Source organism: Hylaeus volcanicus, chromosome 7 (assembly GCF_026283585.1).
Source record: "Hylaeus volcanicus isolate JK05 chromosome 7, UHH_iyHylVolc1.0_haploid, whole genome shotgun sequence".
In the NCBI taxonomy this organism is placed as follows: domain Eukaryota; kingdom Metazoa; phylum Arthropoda; class Insecta; order Hymenoptera; family Colletidae; genus Hylaeus; species Hylaeus volcanicus.
The window spans coordinates 21,719,717-21,742,528 of NC_071982.1; the positions used below are offsets into that span (position 1 = coordinate 21,719,717).

The following is a 22,812-nucleotide window of genomic DNA, read 5'->3' on the forward strand; positions in this document are numbered from 1 at the left end:
CGACAGACCTGCAGGAACTGGCGCAAAGTTTCATCAGCAAATTAGATCACTTGCTCGGCGAAGCACCCTGGTGGGTGGAATGGGGGGGCAATTGGACTCCCTCTACGTCCATTATAAATATTCCATTTTGTATCCATCGAAAGTTTTTAGTTGAATAAAAAGACAACGTAATTTCTATATTAGTTTCAAATTGGATACGATACTTTGGTATATTTTTAGATTCCCTAAACTTAATAAACCGCTAGCAGGACTTACCTCAGCCTCGCGCTCCTCGTAGGACCAGAAGTCAATTTGCCCGAGTGCCTCCAGCTCGTTCTCCAGCTGATCGGTGGCGTTGGCCTTCGCGGAAGCAGCTCGTAGAGCAGCGTCCTTCTTCCACGCGTAGATGGGTCGCTCGAGACCCACGCGCGGCTGACCGTTAGACCTCTCCCGATCGTCCAACTTAACGTTCTCGTTCCTGCCCTCCTCGTCGTTCTTCTTCCACTCGTTTCCATTGTACTTGGTCGAGGAGACCGCAGAGACGGCTACGAACGCGTTCTTAGACTTTGAGGACGCTGCGTCGGCAGTGGTGCCAGGTTTGGAGATCGGTAATGCTGTCACCCTGTGGTAGGCGAATTGTTTCCACTTGGAGGGCCAGGTTCCAGTGGAGCCAGCCTTGCCTCCGTAGGCCCACTCGTCGCTGATTTTCCTTTGCCAAGGAGACAACTCGTTGCTCTTCGGGCTCCAACCACTACGGTCGTTGGACTTCCTGGACCACGCGTCTCCCATCTTCCAGGAGTCGTCCTCTTTAGTCTTAACAGGCCAGGAGTCTTCTTCTATTTTAGAAACGTCGTTGTTCTTGGTAGCTCGAGATTCGTTGGATCTCGTCGACCAAGAAGACCCCTTTGAGGTCCAAGGCCCACTCTGCCCGTTTCTAGAGGCCCAGGAGTCGGCCTTTCTCAACCAGTCTCCATCTTTCGTCTTCCAGGGTTCGGGCTCGCTCGACTTCGACCCCCGATTGTCCGTCTGTCTTGCCTTCGCGAACCAGGGCCCTTTTCCAGACTTCCAGAAGTCAGGAACGTTCTTCTCAGGCCACAGATCGCTGGCTTTCTCAGCCCACGAACCCTTCTCGGGCCACTTGGAGTCTGTGCTCGACCTGGAGATAGGTTTGGACCATCTTTGGGAGGTTTCGTCATCCGACATCTCCATTGGTTTCACGCGATAAGGCTTCCAGGCTGAGTCCTCCGCTGACATCACCCAGGCTCCGACCGATTGGATCTTTGGCAGGCCTGTTTCGTCAGACCAGCTACTTTTGCCTTCGTATTTCCCCCTCCAAGTGTTCCCCTCGTCAGCTTGGATGCTCTCAGGTTTTACCCAGTCTTTGGAGCCCTTTGACTCCGTCAGTCGTGCCCAGGGTGTCATCGAGTCGTTGGATCTTGCCTCGAAATCCGTGAAATTGCTTCTGTCGCTAGGTTTGAACTCCGAGGGTGCGCCTCTAGGGAATTCCTTCTCTTTGGAGGCGTACAGCCTGCTCTGCTTCTCGTCTTTTGGCTTGCTCTCTCCTATTGACTTTTCAGCTTCCTCCTTGGACCAGGCCGCGTTGTTCTGCTTGTCCAAGCCCAACTTTCGAACCAAATCAGCGTTGGGATTGTAAGACTTTCCGTTTTCGTCCTTGGGCCACGGTTTGGCGCCTGGGAGTTTGTGTGGCCAGGTGGCAGGGTCAGAGGTCAGGCTGTTCCACGTCTTCATAGTGATCTCAGGCAGGACTATCTTGCCTTTAGGGTCTTGTTTCGTTGAGCGGTTAGATTCAGAGCGGTTCTTCCCCTTGTCCCAGGCGACGTTCGAGTCGAGGAACAGTTTCGTCGACCTCTCGTTCTGCTGCCACGGAGGGGCCACCTTCGAGGACTTCTCCATTGGCCAGGGAGACCTGACGAGATCATTTTTGGAACGTTAGGGGATGGGTTGTGGAGGCAAGACGGTGTATTGGCTTGGTTTCATACTATTGAACGGTTGTGTATATGCTACAGGTATGCTATAAAGATTACTTTGGTAAATCGAGTAGTTTGTCTTTGAGGGTGGAGTGTAAAGAAATCCTGAACACTAATGGAATTTCTATAAATGATAGAAAAGGACCTGTCTCTGTTCCAGGAATGATGCAATCGTTGCTGCTGCTGCTGCTGCCAGTCGTCCTCGTCGTCGTCGTTGGCCGAAGGCAACCGATAACTTTTCTCGACGGGCAACAAGTTGTTACGTTGCGCCCAGTACTCCGCTTCGTCGCGTGGCTGCCTCCAAGGCCAGGTCTCCGAGCTAATCGGCACCTGAGGACGCTGCTCGCTGCCCCAGGCCGGATTGTACTCGTAGGACACGTCTGGCCAACTTTTGCTCAGCGCAAAGTTTCGCCCAGACGGCTCGTAGCCACGATTCCGCGCGAAACCGTCCGCCTGCGCGTTGAAATCACCTTGGTAATCCTCGTCGCGCGCGCGTGGAAATTCCCTAGGCGCCTGGGGCAGCTGATCGTATCGCAGACGGCGGTACGACTCGGCCACGTCGTAATCTGGCATGTGTTCCGAGTCTGGAAAACGTGTGACGGGAGCGTCGTGTCAGGATTATTAAGTTTTAGTATTTATAGGTAATATAAGATAATATACCTGGTGGCCTCTCATAAGCGAACTCTCGATGGCCAGGTCGACGAGCAGCGAGCTTCCCAAACCTATCCAGTCTTCTGCCCTCAGGTTCGCCAGCGTCCTCCGTCAACGAGGCGCCAGAGCCAAGGTTGCTCTTGGATCTGTTGCGTTCGATGGCGTCCCTAACGTTAGTCAGGAGTCGAGGACTCTGAGCATCGGAGTAGATCGCGTTAGGGGATTCCTGGGACCGTGGTCTTTGGTCCTGTTTCCAAGGCTGACCAAACAGCCTCTCCGCGACGAGACGCCACTGGACGGGGGTCGTTCGCCACGGCGTCTCCGTGGTGCTTGGCAGAGGTGGCGTCGCTGGGACTGGCGTCAACGTACTGGTGGAACGGTGCTTAGGCTTCTTCTTCTTCTTCTTCAGTTTCTTGCGCGACTTTCTCGAGGTGGTCGACGATTCCGTCGCGGTGATAAACAGTGTCGAATCGTAGCCTCGTTTAGCTGGTTCCAGGGAGTTTATCGTGTGCTTTGGTTCCTCCTCCGTGGTTACTGACGAAATAATTGCGAGGATCGTGATAATTGAGTAGGTGGTGACGTTCTGGAGCGAGTTACAAAAGCGATAAAGAACGCTAGAGGGTATTACAAGTGCCAGAAGGCGTCACAGGGAACCACTAGTGAGATCACGTAAGATCATCGATTTAAAAATTCCTCTTTTAATTACACATTCTCAAACCTTTCATATAATATACAAATGAGAGTCCCTGGCGAGTCAACTTAGTTCTCCAATAAAAACTGCCTCGCGATACATCCTGGGTTCTCGTAGCACGAGCACTCGCGCGTCCAGTGCGCTGGTTCGTCAACGTTACCAAATGGCCATTATTAAAACGGCATTGTCCCTGTAATGGAGATTAAGATAGTCTCGCGCGCAAAGCTCTTTACGCGCTGTTCTTGCCGGGAGCCCCGATGCACGGACTAACTTGTTTCCGGATTATTCACTGTCTACGTGTACGTATTACCCACCGCGAGCCGTGGGACCGTTAATTACGAAATTAAGGGAGAAGCTCGGGCTCGAAAAGAGTCGCGAGGCATCGCGAGAAATGGCCCATCTTTGTAAGGAATTCTTCTGTGAGCTCCGAATAAGATAATAATTTACATGATTTTTTTTCAAGTGACCTCTAAAGGGAAACTTTTAAATCGATAAACCATTAGGTCACCAGTGACTCCCTCCGTGGCATCATCTGGCGCACGATGGTGCCTGGTTGAGATATTCTTTTTATGCAGTTTTAATCCAAGTGTTCCTTCTTCGCGTAAGTAGAAAAGGCGAAGCAGTTTCTATCGATCGGAAATAATCGAACGGAGCCGAAGAAAACGATTCCGTGAAAAAGCAATCGCGAATGTATTTCTCCGGGCGAATTACATTGATTTCCACGTAATACGGACGAACTAATTGTCAGGAGGCAATTACACCGGGCAATAATGCGGGCACTATCCGCCTAATCGACTGATCGCGAGACTTTATTGGATTATCGAACGCGCTCGATGCTTTCCCGTTCCGTGGGACGGCTCTGCTTCCTTCCTTTTCCAACAGCCATTGCTTGAAAGGGAATCTATTTCCAGGAGAGCATCTCGAGGAATGCACAATGCGACAATTGTTGGATGGAAATGGAAAAGATAAATATTCATGAGGAAGTAATAGGTAGGAGACTTTGTTGAAAGGATGGAAGATATTTAGTCGTTACGAAAATTTTAATTACGGAGTTAATAAGTTTATGACGATTGTTTTAGGTTTCGTTCAGTCGTAACTTGACGATTCGAAAGTATTTTATATCTGCTGTTTGAGTACACGTCCTGCATTCGACTCTGGAAAATCTGAGGTGGTCCGCCCATCTTCTTGTCACGTGTGTGTGAGAACGAGGGTCGTAAAACTCGTGAGAATAGGGCAAAAGAGAGGGAGAGGTATGCATTTCACATACCATTAATGGTTATTGCTTACACTGAACGCTGAATGGGGGGGGGGGGGGGGATCGGTTTGATTAAAGCGAACAGAGAACTGGATTGTGCAGATAATAAGTTTGCATAGTGTACGTGTGTGTTGTGATAAAACAACGGATAAATCAAGTGCTTTAACAACCTCGCTGTTGGTACTTTACCGGACATTTGTTATGGACTCTGGCCATGAATGGTGTTTTATAGAAACAGTTCCCAACATCAAAATACTGTAATCTCCCGGGGAGTTTCGCGAACATATATTTATAGGAATATTTATAATTGAAAATGTTCATCGAGGTACATGCGTTTCATTTGGTGTAATTTGCTACGGACATATCGAACAGATTTCCCGTAGTTTCACATTTCAGTTTAATCTTTCATCATTTTTAATTTCACTTTTGATCGCAGACGAACTTGGTAAACAGTATTCCGGTGCTTTATTTCACCACATTCTTCGCCAAGTATCAGGAGACCCGGTTCCGCGTTACTATCCATCCCTATACGCGGCGTTAGTTAACCTAACGCACGTTAAATGAAAATTAATGGAGAGGTTCCATTACAGTTGCAACAGGTTCCTTGTTCTCAAGGACGGACGCATGCAAAGTTTGCGACAGAAATCTCTCTCGAGTGCTGCTCCTGGCTGGGTTTAATTTAGTGAAAAATATTTCAGATATTAAATACCACGCAAGCGAATTAAAATGGTATTTTAACTGGGAGGGGAAACATTTTTACAGTCTGATAACCGGAAACGTGAAATAATATTTTAACAAAATGCGATCTATGGAATATTTTTACAACGTGGGCGAGGACTGAACCGAATGAATAAAATAATTTTATGTTGAAGAAGTAATAATATGCTCTACCAAAAAAATTAAATATTTGACCGTATTCCGAGGGTGTGTTCGCCAAGAATTTTCCTTTACCGAGGGTGTTCGGGGGAGTCGGAGAAACTCTGCCGTTAAGTAATCTATGATCGGATAATCCCAACGAACAGAGGCACTCGAGCTTGCATTTCTTGCGAGAACAGACGTCTTTGCTCCGAATTGCGCTACCGAGAGCTTGCTTGGAGCGTGTACGCGGCTTAGGGCCACCCATCTATACGATCGACGATTAACGAGTGGCCAACTATTCGCCCAATGTCGATCGCGAACCATCCCTCCGTGGTATTTCTCTCTTTCCTCCGCTCCTTTCTCTCGGGCTAAGATGTATCGATAACGTTACTTACGAAGAAGTTTCTGCGCATGTTCCCATCGGCTTGGATTCTCCGCTAGCTTCACCAGGAGCTTCAGCAGATTCTCCGCGAGGGCATCCTCTCGAGCCTGGTTAAAAATGTAGGAATGGTTAATTAATAATTCCCGAAGCATCATTCTGGGCTCCTGATCCAGTCGGGATAGCTGGAATTAAAGTTTCAGGACACGGCGAGCACGCAAATCAGTGGCGCCACTAGTTCGCCTGCTCGCCGTGCTCCGAAGCAATGGTAACGCCTTTTACCGCCACAGGTTGCGAACGAGATCGAAAGCAGGCGAATCGTGGACGGAATTCGCCCAAAGTACGTTCACCTGCCGCGATTTCGAAAGGGCAACTCGAGCGAGAATTTTTCCTCGTTCCGCGTCGCCGCGCTTTTCCCCTCGGTTTTCCGCTCGAACGTGTTTCGCAAAATACACCGCGTCGCCGGGATTTTCCGAGCCGCGAAGTAGACGATCATTAACGACGACGGAGTCACCGTGCGGCAGCTGTTGCACGCAACGTTGCTTCCTGGATTGGGCATCCACGGCCTACGCAACGCCAACGGGCCTGACGACCGTTGTTCAAACTAGGTAATTCAATAATTGTGGGCTCGAATCATCCTTGGATGTCCAAGCATAGTTTTCCGGGGAATCCTGCCTTGATCGAACTTGGATTTGTTAAACCTCCACTTCGTGTGGAGGTCGAACATCTCTGGTCTGAATATCAGTTTTTAAGCGGTGGATTTTAAGGAAGCATTCCAAGCAGGCGATCAGGAATGTTAATTACTTGTCAAGAATTTTAAAGATTTTAGAGAGATCCCATTTCCGGCTCGTCGGCGTAATTATCGAGGAGCATCTCCGCTGGGAGGAAGAAAGCACTTGCGAGGTCGTTTAAGTTTCATTGAGGGGAAACAATACCGAGCCTCGCGACAAAAACCATCTTCGTCCGCGGGTCCAATTGTCACGGCAATTGCAGTGCCGCGCGACCGAATCGTCGTGTTAAGAATATCGTATTAGCCGACAGAATGCACCCTTTGTGCTCGCTGAGTGCACCGTCGTCGGTCGAGTAACGACGATAATGAAACCGAGACTAGGCTCGATCTTCCTGCTCCAAAGATATTACACAATTTCCTTCGACACCGTTTCAATTCAGCCAAGAGCTTTGGAGGGATCCGATATTTTACGAACTTGGAATTTGTAGAGTCTGTGATGGGTGAACGACGTGTAACTGGACTCTTAGGTTCCGGTGTAGCGAGGTCTTGAGCTTGGGAATGCTCGAAGATTATTAACTTTTTACGTCTAGCGAGTCGCCACGTTTAAAAATTCATTTGCCTCGAGAAAAATACAATGTTCGCTTGATCCTCCTTCTTTCAGACATCAGATATTTATCCTCGCCATTCTTTCCAACGAAATTGCAAGTTACAGATACGCGACACATCGTAACGGACGTGATTCTTCCTCGTTCCATTTTCGAGGATGTAAGGGAATCCTCGTGTTTTGTGCGTGCGACAAGAACGAATCGTTCCAACGTTCAGCCCGCGCCGAAGAAAAGGAAACAGGACATTGTCTCTCCGCGATAAAAGAAAACTTCCCCGTGGTTAACCGGTCCGAAAGCGCAGCCAGCATTTATCATCGTGTCACATTTTATTCTCTCGATCGTTTCACGACAACAATCTCGTTTGTATCCGACACGGTCTCCCCTCGAAAAGAATTCTCTCGACTGCGAGTATGAAAAAAGATATATCTACTAATTGGTGCTTGAAATCGGTACAAAGTGTTTCGATACAATACACGTCTATAAATGTGTCAATCGTGTAGCCCCGCATTATCGAGGAACTGTACCGCATCGCTTCAATAGAATTAGAAGCAGGCCAGAAGTTTCATAATTTTGTTAGAATTTATCTAACGTAGTCTGCGCAGAAATTCAATTAACTGACTCGTCGAGCTCTTTCGGCGATTTCATTTAAGTCGGTAGCCCAAGGGGTGAAACGCTCCTTAAAATTCTGCCGTGGGTGGCTAGGAAGACTGGCCTCGACTACCAGCGAAGATACAAGTCGGTTATTGGTTTGGGAACGCGATGGCCAAAGGCTTCCTCGGCTGTCTATCGATCACGGATTCGCAGCCCTTTGAGATCGACGACGCGGAACAAGGGACGATGAATATATTTTCTCTCCATTGTTCTCGCTTTACATCGCGCGCTGGACAAGAATTTTCTCGCGCCTGACCGATTCCTTTGACCGTTCGGTTGCATTGCCATTTTACAGCCGACACTTTTTCACTTCGCAGCTGACGTACACTTGATTTCGATCATCGACGTATCCCTGGCTCGTTTGTTTCTCTTCCACTCGTTTCGCGCTACGACTTTATTTCTCCGAGGATTATCATTAATTTTCTAAACTATTTGCAAGCGAACAACGAGTGGAAGAATTTTCTAAAACAAGTACGAAAATATGGCAAACTAAATGACCAAGTTTTGCGCACACGTGGTTTTATCGTCGTACGATTAATTATCGAAACGGAAAGTATTTCTCGTCGAGCTTACCCCGAGATCGCGAAGTTTCTGTCGTTGCTCCTCCTCGGTCGCGTATTCCGTCAACAAATAGGATTTCAGATTTTTCAGAACCGTTTCTTGCCTTTTGTCCAACTTCCTGGGGCTTTCCTCCGAGTATCGATTGTCCACGGGGATTTCACCTTCGCCAGGATTTTCCAGTTTCGCCGACTGCGAACGGAAATGTCGGTTCGTTAGTTTCTTCGATGCAGCGTTTATAGGAAAGTTTAATAATAAAAAGAAGAGAAGTAAAGGGGAGAACATCCTAGTTAAATGTAGGACTCTTGTTGATAGAAACAGAGGGGTATTAATTAGACTTCTAGTGGGAATTTTCTTGAGAGGTTACAGTTGATAGGAACTTAGATAAATTATAAATTCAAGTAACGTTAATATTTACAAAGGGCTAATCTGAATCAAGAACTTGATCAATGTTTGTATTTATCGATAAGGATCCCTAAAAGATTTTCTTTTATGACGGAATGATATCAGGCCAGCAGTTGAGGCATGAATACTTCAACGCTCCCTGTACGTAGTCGAGTTGCAGGATAAGTTTGAGGAACAAGTCGCCTACTGAGAACTTCCTCAAAGAGGATCTCGCTCCCAGAAAAATCCTCGAATAAATATTTCAGCTCGGTGGCCGAATTTCCTCTACGTTCTAATTGAAAATCTAAATCTCGTTCCAGCGAGAGCGACGGGACATAAGTCGTCCGTTGAAGTGAATCGAATTTTGTCCCGCTTATCTCGCGCCACGTCATTGATAAAAGTTCAAGACTTCGTCCCTGGAGGATCTGAGCTTGGAAACGGGAACGATTCATCATCGAATATCGACTATGAGGAAGCTCTGCAATGGTACTGGACGAGTGGTAGGGCTCAGAGCCGAATAATACGGTGAACTAAGGTGGCCAGGAGGCCCCAGAGACTTGGAGAGGTTTCAGAGCTCGGAAGCATAAGCTTAAGAGGCCTCGGAGCTTTAGGGCAGAGACTTAAGGGGCCTCGGAGGCTTGGAGGACAACATACTCTAGCTCTGAAACAAATTCCAACCAGCCGAGACCGGGGAAAAGAACGCGAGGGAGGCCATCAAGAATCTAGGAGGAGGATTCCTGACAGGAATGTACCAGTATCCAGCACTCACCTCGTTCGATCCGACGTTTCTCCTTCGATCGTCCTCGGTGGCCTCGTTCGGACGATTGGACGCGTCCTCCGAAGGCAGGAGACTCTTCACCGCCTGCGTCTCGTTGCTCCCTATCAGAATCTCCTTCTGCGTGCTCAGCTCCTTCTTCACGGTCGGCACACGTTTCGTCTTCGTCCTGGCTGACCCGTCGTGTGCCGAGTTCCGATCCTTCTTGCACTTCAGAAGCTCGGCGACCTGCGATCAAGCGGTTCCGTTTTTCGAGGCAATTTCTTTTGAGCACGTAAGAACGGTAGGTAAGGTTTCCTTCCTTGAGACTTTCCATAAATACCTCGCGGTGCTTGGACGAATCGATACGATTTCAATTTATTACCATACGTGCGCTTACACTTGCAGATCCTGAAGGAGTCTTTGGAATTATAGAAAGAGGCTTCCTCGAAATGTTTCTTTCTCGAATACCCTTGACAATTGCTTCGTCAAACTACGTGCATTCTTTTCGTACATATTTCAACGGGACATGTAAACATTCTCGTCCAGAAATTTGAATTTATTGCACGACGTCCTTGGTTAATAGACCGTGTCATTCGGTATTTGCCAAATTGCACGAAGACGTCGACCTTAAATTTACTTTCCTCCTTGCCGAAGGAAACGGAATAAGAATCTCATAAAGAGAACGCGAATAGCGTCGACTCTGCTTCTAAATAAGGAACACGATAAAAGCCTGTTCGTCGACACTAAAAGCATGGAAGGCATTCGATTCGAAACGTCACGACACGCATCGACGATACGTTTCCAAAGACGGATAGCGTCGTCTTTAAAAATTTAAGGTCTCCCCTTAAGACGTTACAAATGGCTTTCCAATCGCGAAACAGCTCGGGCCACTGTCGATGCAAAGTACTTTCCGATAGTCCAACGTAACTGGTCCACGTATACGCGTATCGATAAACGTTAGACTCGCTGAGTCTTTGTGCGAAATGGCTCTTCGAGTCAAGCGTCGACTCGGACCCTGTATCGTATCCCTTTCGCCATTTGCCTCCTTTTAAATTCCAGTCAGACGCGAAACTGGGCGCCGATGGAGCCGTTTTCATCGTCACGAAGACGCGCTACGAATCGGATCTAAAAAATTGAACGAGGATATCGAATTTATCGGTCGTGGAACGGTTCTGAAATTGTTGAAAAAGCGCGTTAAAAATCGAAGTCGAACCGATGAATGTTCAACGACTGTATGCGACGAATATTGATACCGAAGTCGCGTAGGATGGAAATTTCCTGGCACATAGATAGTCGGCAGAATGAGGATCAGGCGCGATGGACGACCAGATCGACGTTATCCTGGCTCGCAGCCAGCATAATCGCGAATAGAACTGGGAAAGAAAGCGGAGGACGGTTCGACGGTAGGTCAGGGTTGTGTCGTTCGCGGGTCACGGTTCCCCCAGCAAACCCCATCCAATGAAACACAGTGGTCAAGGCTTGGCTCGACGTTTCCGCAGGATTCGGGTCACCGATGCAACGCGTGCGGAACTCTTACTATCGATTGCTTGTCGTTCAGTGGAACGAAAGTCGGTGGAAAGCCTTGATATACTTTGCAAGTGTTGAAATTTACCCTGCCTCGACATGATGTGTCTGTCCAGAAATGCAAAAGCTCGAGGCAGGTTCCAAGTAGCCCTGCATCTTGCCAAGAATATCGTCGGTACATTTCATTGACAATAATCTTGATTACACATACCGACCAAGAAAAGAGAAGAAAAACAGCAGGCGAACGAAGAAGAAAGAAAGAAAAAGATGGATAGAAAGTGACGAACCTCTTGATCGTACTTGTCGACGTGCTCGTCGGTGATGGCCTCGTTGGAAGCGACATCCTCGTCGGAATCGTTGACCGTGATCACCTCGTGCGAGTCGAAGTTCTTGGCAGCGGTTGGTCCAGCTTCTACGGCGGCGTCGGTCGCGGTTGCCGCGGACACGTTCGAGTTCCTAGTGTCGTCCCTCGACATCGCCTCGTGCGACTCGACGACGGCCTTCAGCTCGTCCTCGTACTCGTCCCCGCCCTCGTAGTCCTCCTCCGGCCCCTCGTCCTCCTCGTCATCCTCCACCACCTGGTGCTGGCGCTCGTTCACGCTCGTCCGCGGTTCGACCTGTTCCCGTTCACCCTGCGAGCGGGACGGCCGTCTTCGACCGACCGCACCCTCGACGAACCTGACGGTCGACGAGCTCGTGTTCGTTCCCCAGGTCTCGGGACCCTGGAACCAATCGATCGCACTCACTTTCACGCGCGATTCATTTGCATTTCGATCTGAACTCGAGGCTTCGACTCGAACCGATAGGTCTGCAAGACGCGGTACAATATTTCCTGTCGGACAATCCAAGCGCAATTTCAACCCTTTCTTTGGACAGAAACTGCCGAGAAGTTTCTGGGTTAAGATTTTCCCCTAAACGTCTACACGCGACGAGATCGTGCGCCAACGTTTGCTCGTCTTGCTCCCCTTTTTCCCGTGGTATACTTTTTAATTAACTCCACCGACTGTTTTCCGTTATTTAATTTCTTCAACTCAAACAATGGCGGTCCGCTTTTATTTTACACGAATTTCCTCGCGTGCCCGTGTCGCAAATTGCTTTCCGCGCACACGAAACGTTCCCGTTCGCTCAGAATCGTAACCGCATCGCGTTTGTAATCACATTGGCGCACGATAAAATGTACAACAATGTTAGAATTTTGTTAACGATCGACGAGCATCGATACCCGCCGTTGGCACGGTTTGCTTTTTCCTTTCTTTTTATTCCATCGTTTAATTGATTTACCTGCAACGCTCGAAGCCAGTTGTAAATTTCGTTTGTAGCGCGACCGTATCGACGCATTTATCGGGATCGTTCGCATGGAACGCTTCAATTGATATCCATTTGTTTGCGTAATTTTGCAGGACAGGGGCAGAGGGGATGTATTTGTTTCGAATAGGAAGCTAATGGGGCGCGAGACGAGCTCGTTCACGGGCCAAATTTCCCGTTAGATAGCAATTTATCGTTAGAAAATAACCAGGGAAATTGAACGACGTCAAAGAGTCCCTCGCGCGACGAGGTTGCAATTTCTAAAATACCGACCGGGAGTTTAGTCGATAAATCTCTGATAAGGTGGAATGCTGTTAATTCTGGAATTTACGAGTTTCGCGTGCCGAGGATTTTCGAATCGGAGGTAAACGTTGAATCGACTTTGGATTATCGAGGAAAGGGCGTTCGAGTTATTTCCTTTTTTAATCAGTTTGTTTACAAACGGTTACGTCTACAATCGTGTTTATTTTTCTCTGAATTGTTGACGGTTTTTAAACAGTTGGGACATGTTTGCGTAGCTTGCTTTTGAATGGAGGTAGGAAATCTGGTTTAAAATAAACAAATATTTGCAAGAGGATTCTTCGAACGAAACTGCTAGATTTTTGCGAAGCGTATTTTGTAGAGAGATTACTTCTCGCGAAAGTTCTCAGAGCTTGAGTGGATCGCGAGAGAAAATTCTACGATCAAGGATCGTCCTGTGATTACGCAAACTCTGCCTGTTTTGTGCGGTTGACTCTCTTCTTGGACAAAAAGACTAAGGGTTGGCTGGCTAAGAAACGATTTACGATACATTCCGAGCACGTTCGCGGTACATAGCAGTTTCCTATTTGGCAGAGGTACAAGCATCGGTCGAATCCTCGTCCCGATGGAGACCAACGACGATTAGGATTCCTTGATACTTACCAGCGCGGGCCGTAATGTTGTTTCCTGCACGCTGGTCCCAGCATCTGTAACCAGAAAAGAAAAACGAGAAGTTAGTTGATGCTCAGAAGGGATCGTCAACGAGTATGTCAACCGACACGCCGTGCACCGAATCAATCACCGTGTCAACACTTGCCCTCCTCTTTGAATATACCGTAGACACCCTAAAGAGACGTAATTTCAATGGCAACCAGCGATCTCTCCTGGAATATTGTTTAAGTTGGACCAGAAAACGTCCGAGAGGCAATTTCTTTAAAAGACGACAGGAAACCCGGGAGCATTTCCGCGCTCGCTAATCCAAGATTCCAGGGGACGTCGCTCGGAAAGTCTGCATCATTTTCCGCGACGTTAATAGTCGGCGAAACGGTTTTGGGATGCAACGCGAGCGAAACGGGAGCAAAGTGGAAAATTAGAAGCGGCCGGAGTGGAAAGTGGGATAGAGGGCCGCGACGGAAAAGCGAAGGAAAGACAACGAGAGTGTAGGTGGGCCGAGGAGAGGGACGGTTGAAAGACTCCGAAAGGAATGAATCTACGGGTGGGAGAGGGGGGAGAAAATGGAACAGAGAGTCGAAGACAAAGCGTGACAGTGTGTGAAAAGGTAACGAGAAGAAAGCGACGAGGGGAATGAAAAACGGAAAGAAAAGACAAACCGAGGAGGGTGGGGGTATTTGAACAAAATTCAACCTGAAAAGTGAGATTTTTCAACGAGCGTCGCGAGAGTGCCTCGTTCTCCGAATGCGGAAGCATTCCCATTTCTCAGATTCATTTCGTCATCGTAATTAAGCCTGGAAATATTAGAGAGCTTCCGTCCGCTTACCAACCACTCCCAGCGTCTCTTTTTCCATCCACAGCCACTCGCTGGTTGCTCGCTTCAAACTAAATTCCAAATTCTGATTGCTGGTTTGCGTTTGTTTCGAAAGACCCTTCGCAAGGACCAGGGACGTGCCAAGATCTCGTTAAGATTCGAGTCAGTTGACTTATTCCTTTCGCCCTGTCTTGTATACGGAACACCGAAGAGGAAGATTTAGATGAAGAAGACAGTAAATTGATTCAACCTACTTCCACGTCAACAAAATCAACCAATAACCTCTACGAAGGGAATGGATGAAAGGTAGCATATTCTATCTGTTGCTTCGAAGCTACAATTACTTGAATACAGCGAGGACACTCCGGGGCACAGGTGCTCCCTTTTTGGTCTACTTTGGCCTTCCCTGGGTACTCTGTACTTTTCAGCGAGAAAGCAGAGAATTTGAAAACGAGGGCTGACTTCGCCAAACACCCTCCAGTTGCTCGCAGCCGTTTAAGTGGCCCGATTGCGCACGGTGCGCCGTCGACGACGCGTTTATTTAACGTAATTACGCTTCGAGACGATGTTTACCGAGCACCTCGGCCGACGTCCGAGGAAATCCTCGCGGGCAACGGCGGGGAACAGAAGTGGAAAGCTTTCTTGAACGAGTTACGAAATTAAGGAAGACACGAAGATATAATTGTAACATGTCGGTCGATACCTCTGCACGAGATTTATAGTCAAAAGATTGGGCTGGAAGTATAATAATACAAAAAACGTGACGAGGAATTTGTTTAAGATGAACAAACTGAATTTGTTCTCCGACCACTGGCAGGAGGAATTTGCTAGCGATTTACGAGCAAATATTCTAGCCTCGACTTCGATCGCGTTTGCGTTTAGATTGCGATCGAAAGCTCCCAGTTTCCTCGCGGGGAATCGCGGCGAATTATATTCCCTCGGAATTCATCGACGGTCGCCAGCTTGGAATTTTTAAGCGAGTCGCGACGCCGCTTCCGGCTGAATTAAAATTCTTAACGGATTGCTGGATGTAGCTCAATTTGCATCACGATTTGTTTATTTTATTCGTTCATATATTGTATTTATTTTATTTTATACGCAAACACCCTTTATGTCTGATACGATGTTAGATAATTACAGGATTAACTTTTTAGTGTTAACCCTTTCAACCATCTCCCTCTCGGATACTAACAAAACTTCCCTCTCGGCTCGGTAAAACTCGAGCCACCGCGCCAAGGGAAAAATTGATTACAAATTGAACAGTTTGTCGTATATCAGCTACGTGAACGTCAGCAACAGCGAGCGACGCTTTCAGATTTTCGTTGCGTCTGCATTTCAATTAATCTGCTGAATCGGCTCGCGGGATATCGGCGGATTCAGCGTAATAAATCATCGTTTCTTCGCTGGTGAACCAGGACTGGCATATAATTAGTAGGCCACTCGAGCGCAATCGAGCGGAACGCGACCATATTAATTCCTGATCGATTTCTTGGCATGGGTCGCATCCCCGCACCCTATCATTTATTTTCTCGAAGGAGAAACTGCAATTTTAGAAGCGGAGAAAATTTTTTTATCGAACACGACGATCGCGGGTAATATCGATGCCAGATAATGCCGTGCCACGAGTCCCTAATGGATTTTTGATCATCGCTGTCTCCCTTCCTCGTCCCTCGTCAACTAAATACGTCAAACGCACCCGGATGCTCTCGATATTCTTGCGAGGATTTCATTTTCAAAGGAATTAACGCGACTACGCCAGTGTAAATTAACCAAAGTGACCCCGATTAATAATCCGATCTTCGCCAACGGGGATTCCATTGGTAGATTCTAAACTGCGCATGCACCGAGGCTTCTAAGGCATCGAAAAATAAACTAAAATACAGAATCGCTTCTACGTGACATTTCTGCATGGAACTCGCAAGCTATCGCGTTTTCCGCAACGTTTGGAGACGCTAGAAGCGAACCTGCTACCTACCGATCGCCCAAAGCTCTGCGGCTAATGGCAGCGGATTCCCCGAGGCAAATAAATATGCACGCGGGAAGCCAGACTGTAACGAAGCCACGACAGAAGCTAAAAGACTTTATCGGGAGGAATATTGGCCGGCGCGCGATGGGCTAGCGGTTTTTCCGATACTTCGTTCGGGTAATCCTCTGCAACGCTCGTCTCCTCTCTCTCTCGCGTGGTTCTTCCGTTACGCTGGAGATATTACTAAATTCTAAAAGTTCCCTCCGCCAACTATGCAATCGCTTGGCTACTACGCTGTATTAATCACGAGTGGATACGATTTCTGCATGAATCGTCGCAACGTGCGCATATCTCACTCCACGTGGCAACGTGCAGTTCTCACCAAGTGTCCAAGGTACGTACTAGATGACTTAGGTATTAGGTTAAGAAGTTAAACGAGGAAAATACTCCACGACTCCCAAATTATTCCTCCAGGATTAGCCGGTTCATAACGAAATAATTGATGCCCCAAAAAGCAATGTCAATCACGTTCCAGCCCCGTCCAATAATCCCTGGTCGGGATCCTTGAGCTCGATTCCTCGCGTCGAGGTTTCTCCCATCGCTGTCAGTTGCGAATAGAGTCGTGGAATCCGGTAACGTTTTCAACGATAAATGGAAGCGTCAGGATTGCATCGAACGAGGGCTGGGTGAATTCGACGCGATCTGTATTTAAATTTTACCGCGGGACAGGGGCGGGTAAATTTTTATAGCCGATAACGGTGAACGCGGGGAGATCTTTATTGGCCATTCGGTCGTAAGTAGTCCGAGTACCCGACGTCGTTGGCGTGTATCCAGTGGCAACCATCTTCGCGCATCCAGCATCCTTCTGTTGCTTCTCCACCTCCTCCTCGACGAATTTGGCGAAACGTGGCACGCAAGGGAATTGAAACGAAGCCACCTACGACGTGGCTTCCATTAATCCTTGGCTAGACGGCTCGCCGAAGTATACACCTCGGTTCATATCGACGGGAAATATCGATTTCCGATGCGTTTACCAAGTTTGAAAATTCCCAACGTGTTCATTGAATATGTATACGCTCGTAACGAATTGATGAATTTGTAACAAAATAGATTTATAACACGGTTAGCGGACTTTATGAATTCGTGATAAACGAATCATTGCGTTGCGAGGAATGGTCAGAAATCGTTAGCAAACTTCAGTAATTGTTCAGAATCATCAGAAATAGTCTTCTACAGTCGGTAGCCATCGATCAGCAATCTTTTTCAATAGTCAGAGATCACGAGCAATCGGCAAGAGACGATTTTTCCGCGCGAAAATGGCGGACAGGTTCGACGTTCGATAGTTTCTACTTACGTAACAGGTTACCTCCGTTGATCGACTTCCGGGGGTGATGGCGGAAACGCGATCGATGGCCTCTGGTGATTCATGGCCCGTAAGCAACGCGCTCCGCGGTTTCGATCGAATCTACTCCGAATCAACAAGCGGCAATTCGGTGCGCCGGGACGGCGCGAGGCGTTAAACGGTCTCACGCGTATTTGCCAGCGTGGTCGACAAGTCCAACACACTTCGCGCCAATCAGCCGACACAATCGTTCCGTTAATCGGAACAGAGGGTCTTCCCCTGGAGACGTCATAGCCGTGGGCTAGCGTTTCCCAGTTCAATCGATGTAGACAAAGAACTTCCAAACGCGACGTCTCAAAGATCTTAATTCCCACCCACTCGAGAGTGTGATATAAATAGGAATTTCGATTGAAAAAAAATGTGAATGGATGAAAGAAATCGAGGGACATGTACGATACTCGTTTCGAGAGCGTTATACTCTTTGGTTTAACCCTTTCGATGTGAAAAATCAAAATTGCTCAGGAATACTGGAATCATCGGTTGAATATGTTGATATATCTTTAAAATTAGAAGCGGTAGGGTTAACCCGATTTATCCAATCAAACTTGGAACAAAAATTAAAGTAACACGGAACAGCGACGTAACTAGGGACGCCAGGGTTCGCTGGTTCCCACCGATGTCGCTATTAATTTATGAATTAATTATCGAGCCACCTCGATGGATTTCCATTAGAGCGGTTCGATGATTAATGTTTCCGACGAGCCTGGCCAACGTCGGGGATGGAAATTCGAAGAAGTTAAAAGCGATGGGAGCGATCCAACGAGACCAGCCGGGGTGGTTTCCTTTCGAACTTCGGAATCAAGATGAAGACTCACAGATAGGAGGCGCGGTGCCAATTAGGAAAACTTTAAAGATTAATTTTGCTTCGACCATCCTTCTACGAGAAAGGTCAAAGAAATTGAACTCCGTGGGCTTTGATGTTGCACGAAGGGACTTCAGACTCGGGTAGACTCGTTTTGCGTTGACTCGCTTTACGTAGCCTCGCTTTACGCAGCGAAGTTTTATGTAGCGGAGCTTTACGTAGTCCAAGTTTACGTAGTCTCGCTTTACGTATTCCGAACAAACTTTTTACTGCTGAACGAACCCTCTGCATAACGAAAGAGCGACCAGCAAGCGTCTGTGCAACAGGTGACTTCGAAATGCACGATTCCCGCTCCGAGAAGAATCCTAATCCTGATCAATTGTTCAAGTATCGATAGAATCGTCATTGTTCGAATCGTAGAAAGTACATCCTCCTTCCCTCTTCTCCCAACAGCGATGCATATTAAAATAGAAAAATCTTTCAAGTACTCGCCAACAAATAGTTTCGTCTCCCAAGATTATTTAATATAAAATAAACTATCTCTAGATACACTTTCGTCCTTCCTGTTGCTGTAGAAAACGTGACAGTTGCCAAAAAATATCCCCAAAGGTCCCAGAACACGTGTCAAAAGTTCGAGATAAAAAAAACTGAAACTCAACTGTATTTCGCGCCACGAACCGGACGGTGTTCGCGATCAAAAGTCAACGTTTTCGCTGCAGTCTATTGTTCAGGCTTGACGGCAGGTAAAAGGTTTAACGAGGCTGAACGAGCACGGTCGATCGGTCCTCGGCCAATCACGGGGAACTAATTGCTATCGAGCAGCGATATACGTTCGCCCCATTCCCCCTGGCGGCGCGCACTCTAATCAGATTTTGAAATTACGTCAGGCACGTAACTTCCGGCGAAAGACGAGCTAGCGATAAACGGATCAGAAGCTGTTATCGGCGGCTCGTTGGCCTAATCGATTTCGCTCGCGGCTGCCCGTGGCCGTGTTTACTTTCGCGCGGAACGCTCGTCGCCAAACAATCGCAACGCGATACTTTTTCGCGGAATATGTTTCAGTTGCTTATCGCGTATCGACCGAGGCCACGCCGGATTTTTTATTTTATTTATTATTGCACGGTGTTTCGAGCGCCAGAAACTTTGCCCAGGGGTTGCGGAGGTCCTCGGGGGCAGGGATTGATTTTACAGTTCATTCCAACGAAAAAGTGGTTCAAAACTAACGAAAGTTAGTTTATTTTGAATAAAATTTAGTTCGATAGCAGAACCGTTCGTCCAAATAAAAGCTAGGATCGACGCCTCGTTCGAATAGAAACTGGCTCGGGTAACGCGCAACTCTGTAATCGAACCAGCGACGTGGCGAGGGCCACTCGAAGTAGGCAAAGTTCCCGAAACGCTGTTGACGATATTAAGCTCGTCGACGCGACGTAACCGTCGAAACGCTGTAAGTTAATGTCGCGACAACCGCGAAACACCGTTCGGCGAATATTACGAGCGACGCGGTTGATCCAAAACAATTACCGGCAAACGTTCGACATTCCCAGCTACGGGAAAACAATTCTCGACGAGGGAACCAACCGCGGTTGCGTTGCAACTATTAAACCTCGGGGCGACGACCGAGCATAATACATCTCAAATTAGCGTGCTCCTTGCTCGTCGAGTCAAGTCGGACAGTTAATTTGCATTCGTGACATTTCGACGATTTCCGTCGCGTCGTTTCGAATTTCACAAGTGTATCTCGCAACTTGTCAGCTAACTTTTCGCGTTCTGATTCGAAATCCAGCGTGATATTAATAACAATAATAGTCTGCGAGACACACGGTCAGACTCGTAACTATTCGCCGATACTAAAGTATGAAAATATTCTCAGTTAAAAATCTGATATGACGGAACAAAGGGCCATGTAAATAACCTTTTTGACACGTAACCTGTCGCTGCACCGGTCGCGCCGAGCACAATGTGCAGAATAGTCGAGGAGCACGGGCGTGGATTCCCAAATGTTTCGATAAAACTGACAGGCACTATCGCGTGCTCGCGTCGCGGCGCCATTCGATTCCCTTTCGATTCGACGATTCCGTGGGGCTGATGAACCGATAGCGGGTGGACAGGATGTCGGTGGGGTTGCGTAAAAATAATTAACGTAACGCGTCCGAAACGAGCGTGGTTCGACCGTGAGAATAACGATCGTCGAACGGAGACGGGGTTGGAAGAATTTCGTGGGTTCCATATTCATGAGAACCGAGCGAACCGCGAAAACTTTCGTTCTCGTTAAATGTAACGAGCGGACGTTAGAATAAGAAATAATGGTTTCGATAGAAAAAGTGGAATATCATTTCGCTGCTGTGATTAAGGACACCTCTTCCACGAGGAACCCACTAAACTCGGGACCGGGCGAAAAACGAGGAGAGATATGATACAGAGCTGGCTACGTTCGCGACATCGAGGGCGAGCTCTCGCAAGAACTCGTCGATTGGGGGGAATATATAGCGCCAGAAGAAATTGCATCACTCCTTAAAAGTATTAATATTTATGGTCGGGGTCTCGCAGGAGCAGGAACAACAGATATCGTTATTGGAGGGCTGATTTACATTGGAGGGAACGTAATTGATTGCGATGTTTATTGGTTAAGAGCTTTCGAGCGCTCGATATACAGTGGGTCCATTTCTAAGTATGTAGTTCAAGGAGGTATCGTGTGCCTCGCATGATGCCAGCATTTATTTGTTAAGAGTTCGCGAACCTATATACTCATTGCTACTCGTTGCAACCCATACGTACAGTCAGCCCATAAATATTCGTACCCTCTATATTTATCGAAGAAAGTTTAAATTAAATGGTAGGTTCGATGTGAACGTCCCGTTAATTTTGAACCACTGCGTCCCCCCGATTCGTCGAAAGTTCAATGTTCAAAGATATTCTAAATTTCCGAAATCCAAAACAGACCGTTCCGTTAAGGGAAGCCAACTCGATTCACCCTGGGTAACTTATACAGACAATATCGAGACGCTGCTCGAACGGCGTCAACGGGCAGTTTGCAAGAACCACTTAACGTCACTAACAATGTTTCATCGAGGGGTGCATCGTTCTTTTTTTTTTGTAAAGAAACGCAGCTGGTTTTTTACTGGATCTTGTAAAAGAAAAGAAGAGAGGAACGATGTGTTCGAGGTGTTCGAAATCACGAACACACAGACTTTGAACTGTGTATTTTAAAAAAATGGGTTATCGAGATATGAATAAAGATGTCCCCAAAGTGCCAAACGCTAAGGGGTTTATAATCCACCGTGTGAAATGGAAAAAAACTGTTGACAGACAAAAAACGATCTGGAATTTTTCGTAACGCACGCGTTGCTGCAAAGCGTTCGAAATAACGAAATTACGTTATCGGGGATTGGTCGATAACGAGAAATATGTTTCGGAAATCGGCGTTCTGTGCCGTTTTCGATGGCCCACGCAAAATTCATGGAATCGAAGCGATTAACGCGCGAAAATTGGAACCGCAAACGACGAAGGTGGCTCGATAAACATCCTCTGGATTCGCGCGATTTCGAATTCGGCATCCGGCAATGCCGAGCTTCCGGATTTTTAAATAATTGATACTCGTTAGTTATTTATCCACGATTCGAGCTTTTAGGTGAGTCCCAAGAGATTTTAATGTTTTAATGCTTTTAATGCTAAAGGTAAAGCAGTGTTGTATTAACTGACGCGTGTTTGAGGGAGAATGTAATTCCTTTCATTTTTCACGAATAAATTCAGAGGGGAATATAAATAATGAATATATTATTCGTTAGAATTATTTTGAAAAATAACAAGAAAGAATACAGAACAAGAGACTCGATGATAGATATAAACAGAATATTGTCTATCGAAAAGTGTGCCAATCCTCGAAACGGAGGACGAAATCATCTTTCTCGAGAGATATGAATCGAATTACCTAACCATTGCTTCATCCGATCGCAAAGGCGCGGCCACGGGTCGTCTATATTTGCTGTAATCGAATAAACTACTCGGTAAACTGAATTTGCGGCCAGTCGATGCACCCGTACGGAGAAATTTCGTTATGGCATTACATAACGTGGTTTGTAATCGATTGCGGTTCGCTGGTACGCGAGGTTAATTGTTAAATCTTAACGGTCGATTGGCTGCTTGGACCTTTCGCTTCCAATCAATCTCTATATTTGTTTGCCTTTCCCCCAGGTGCTCGTTTCTCAAACCATTAGACGCGCTATGCGCAATGTGTACAAGTTTCATCAGTCAAAGGAAAGGGAGATGCAGGGTAGAGCGTACAGTTGGCAGAGTAATCTACATTACCAACAGAGTGCTCTGTATTATCAACAAAGAACGTTGCAGTCTCGATAGAGTATTCTCTATAGCCAACAGGGTGGTCAACGTTACCTATTAATAAATAAAATAACACTCAACAAAAACGGAATTTTCCTATTCCTGTTATCTCGAAGACGAAGCTCTATACAAAAAAAAAAAAAAAAAAAAAAAATTGATTTCATATCATTGACTTATAGTTGCACGAAGATAAATTACCACTTATCCGATTGTACCGGACTTAGGACACCCAGTATTTATCGTTTTAGTATAGGACGCGGCTTTCG

General features: G+C 47.0%; 1 protein-coding gene across 1 annotated transcript in view; it reads right to left on the minus strand.

The window, feature by feature from the left end:
- LOC128879429 (uncharacterized) overlaps positions 1-22,812 on the minus strand; it is a 101,987-nt gene that overhangs the window by 4,443 nt on the left and 74,732 nt on the right. The window contains exons 2-9 of the mRNA XM_054128566.1: positions 13,219-13,262; positions 11,298-11,732; positions 9,499-9,732; positions 8,361-8,537; positions 5,818-5,911; positions 2,628-3,152; positions 2,113-2,551; positions 256-1,906 (exon numbers count right to left, since the gene is read on the minus strand). Coding sequence (XP_053984541.1) covers positions 256-1,906; positions 2,113-2,551; positions 2,628-3,152; positions 5,818-5,911; positions 8,361-8,537; positions 9,499-9,732; positions 11,298-11,732; positions 13,219-13,262 — 3,599 coding nt within the window. The remainder of the gene's footprint in view (positions 1-255; positions 1,907-2,112; positions 2,552-2,627; positions 3,153-5,817; positions 5,912-8,360; positions 8,538-9,498; positions 9,733-11,297; positions 11,733-13,218; positions 13,263-22,812) is intronic.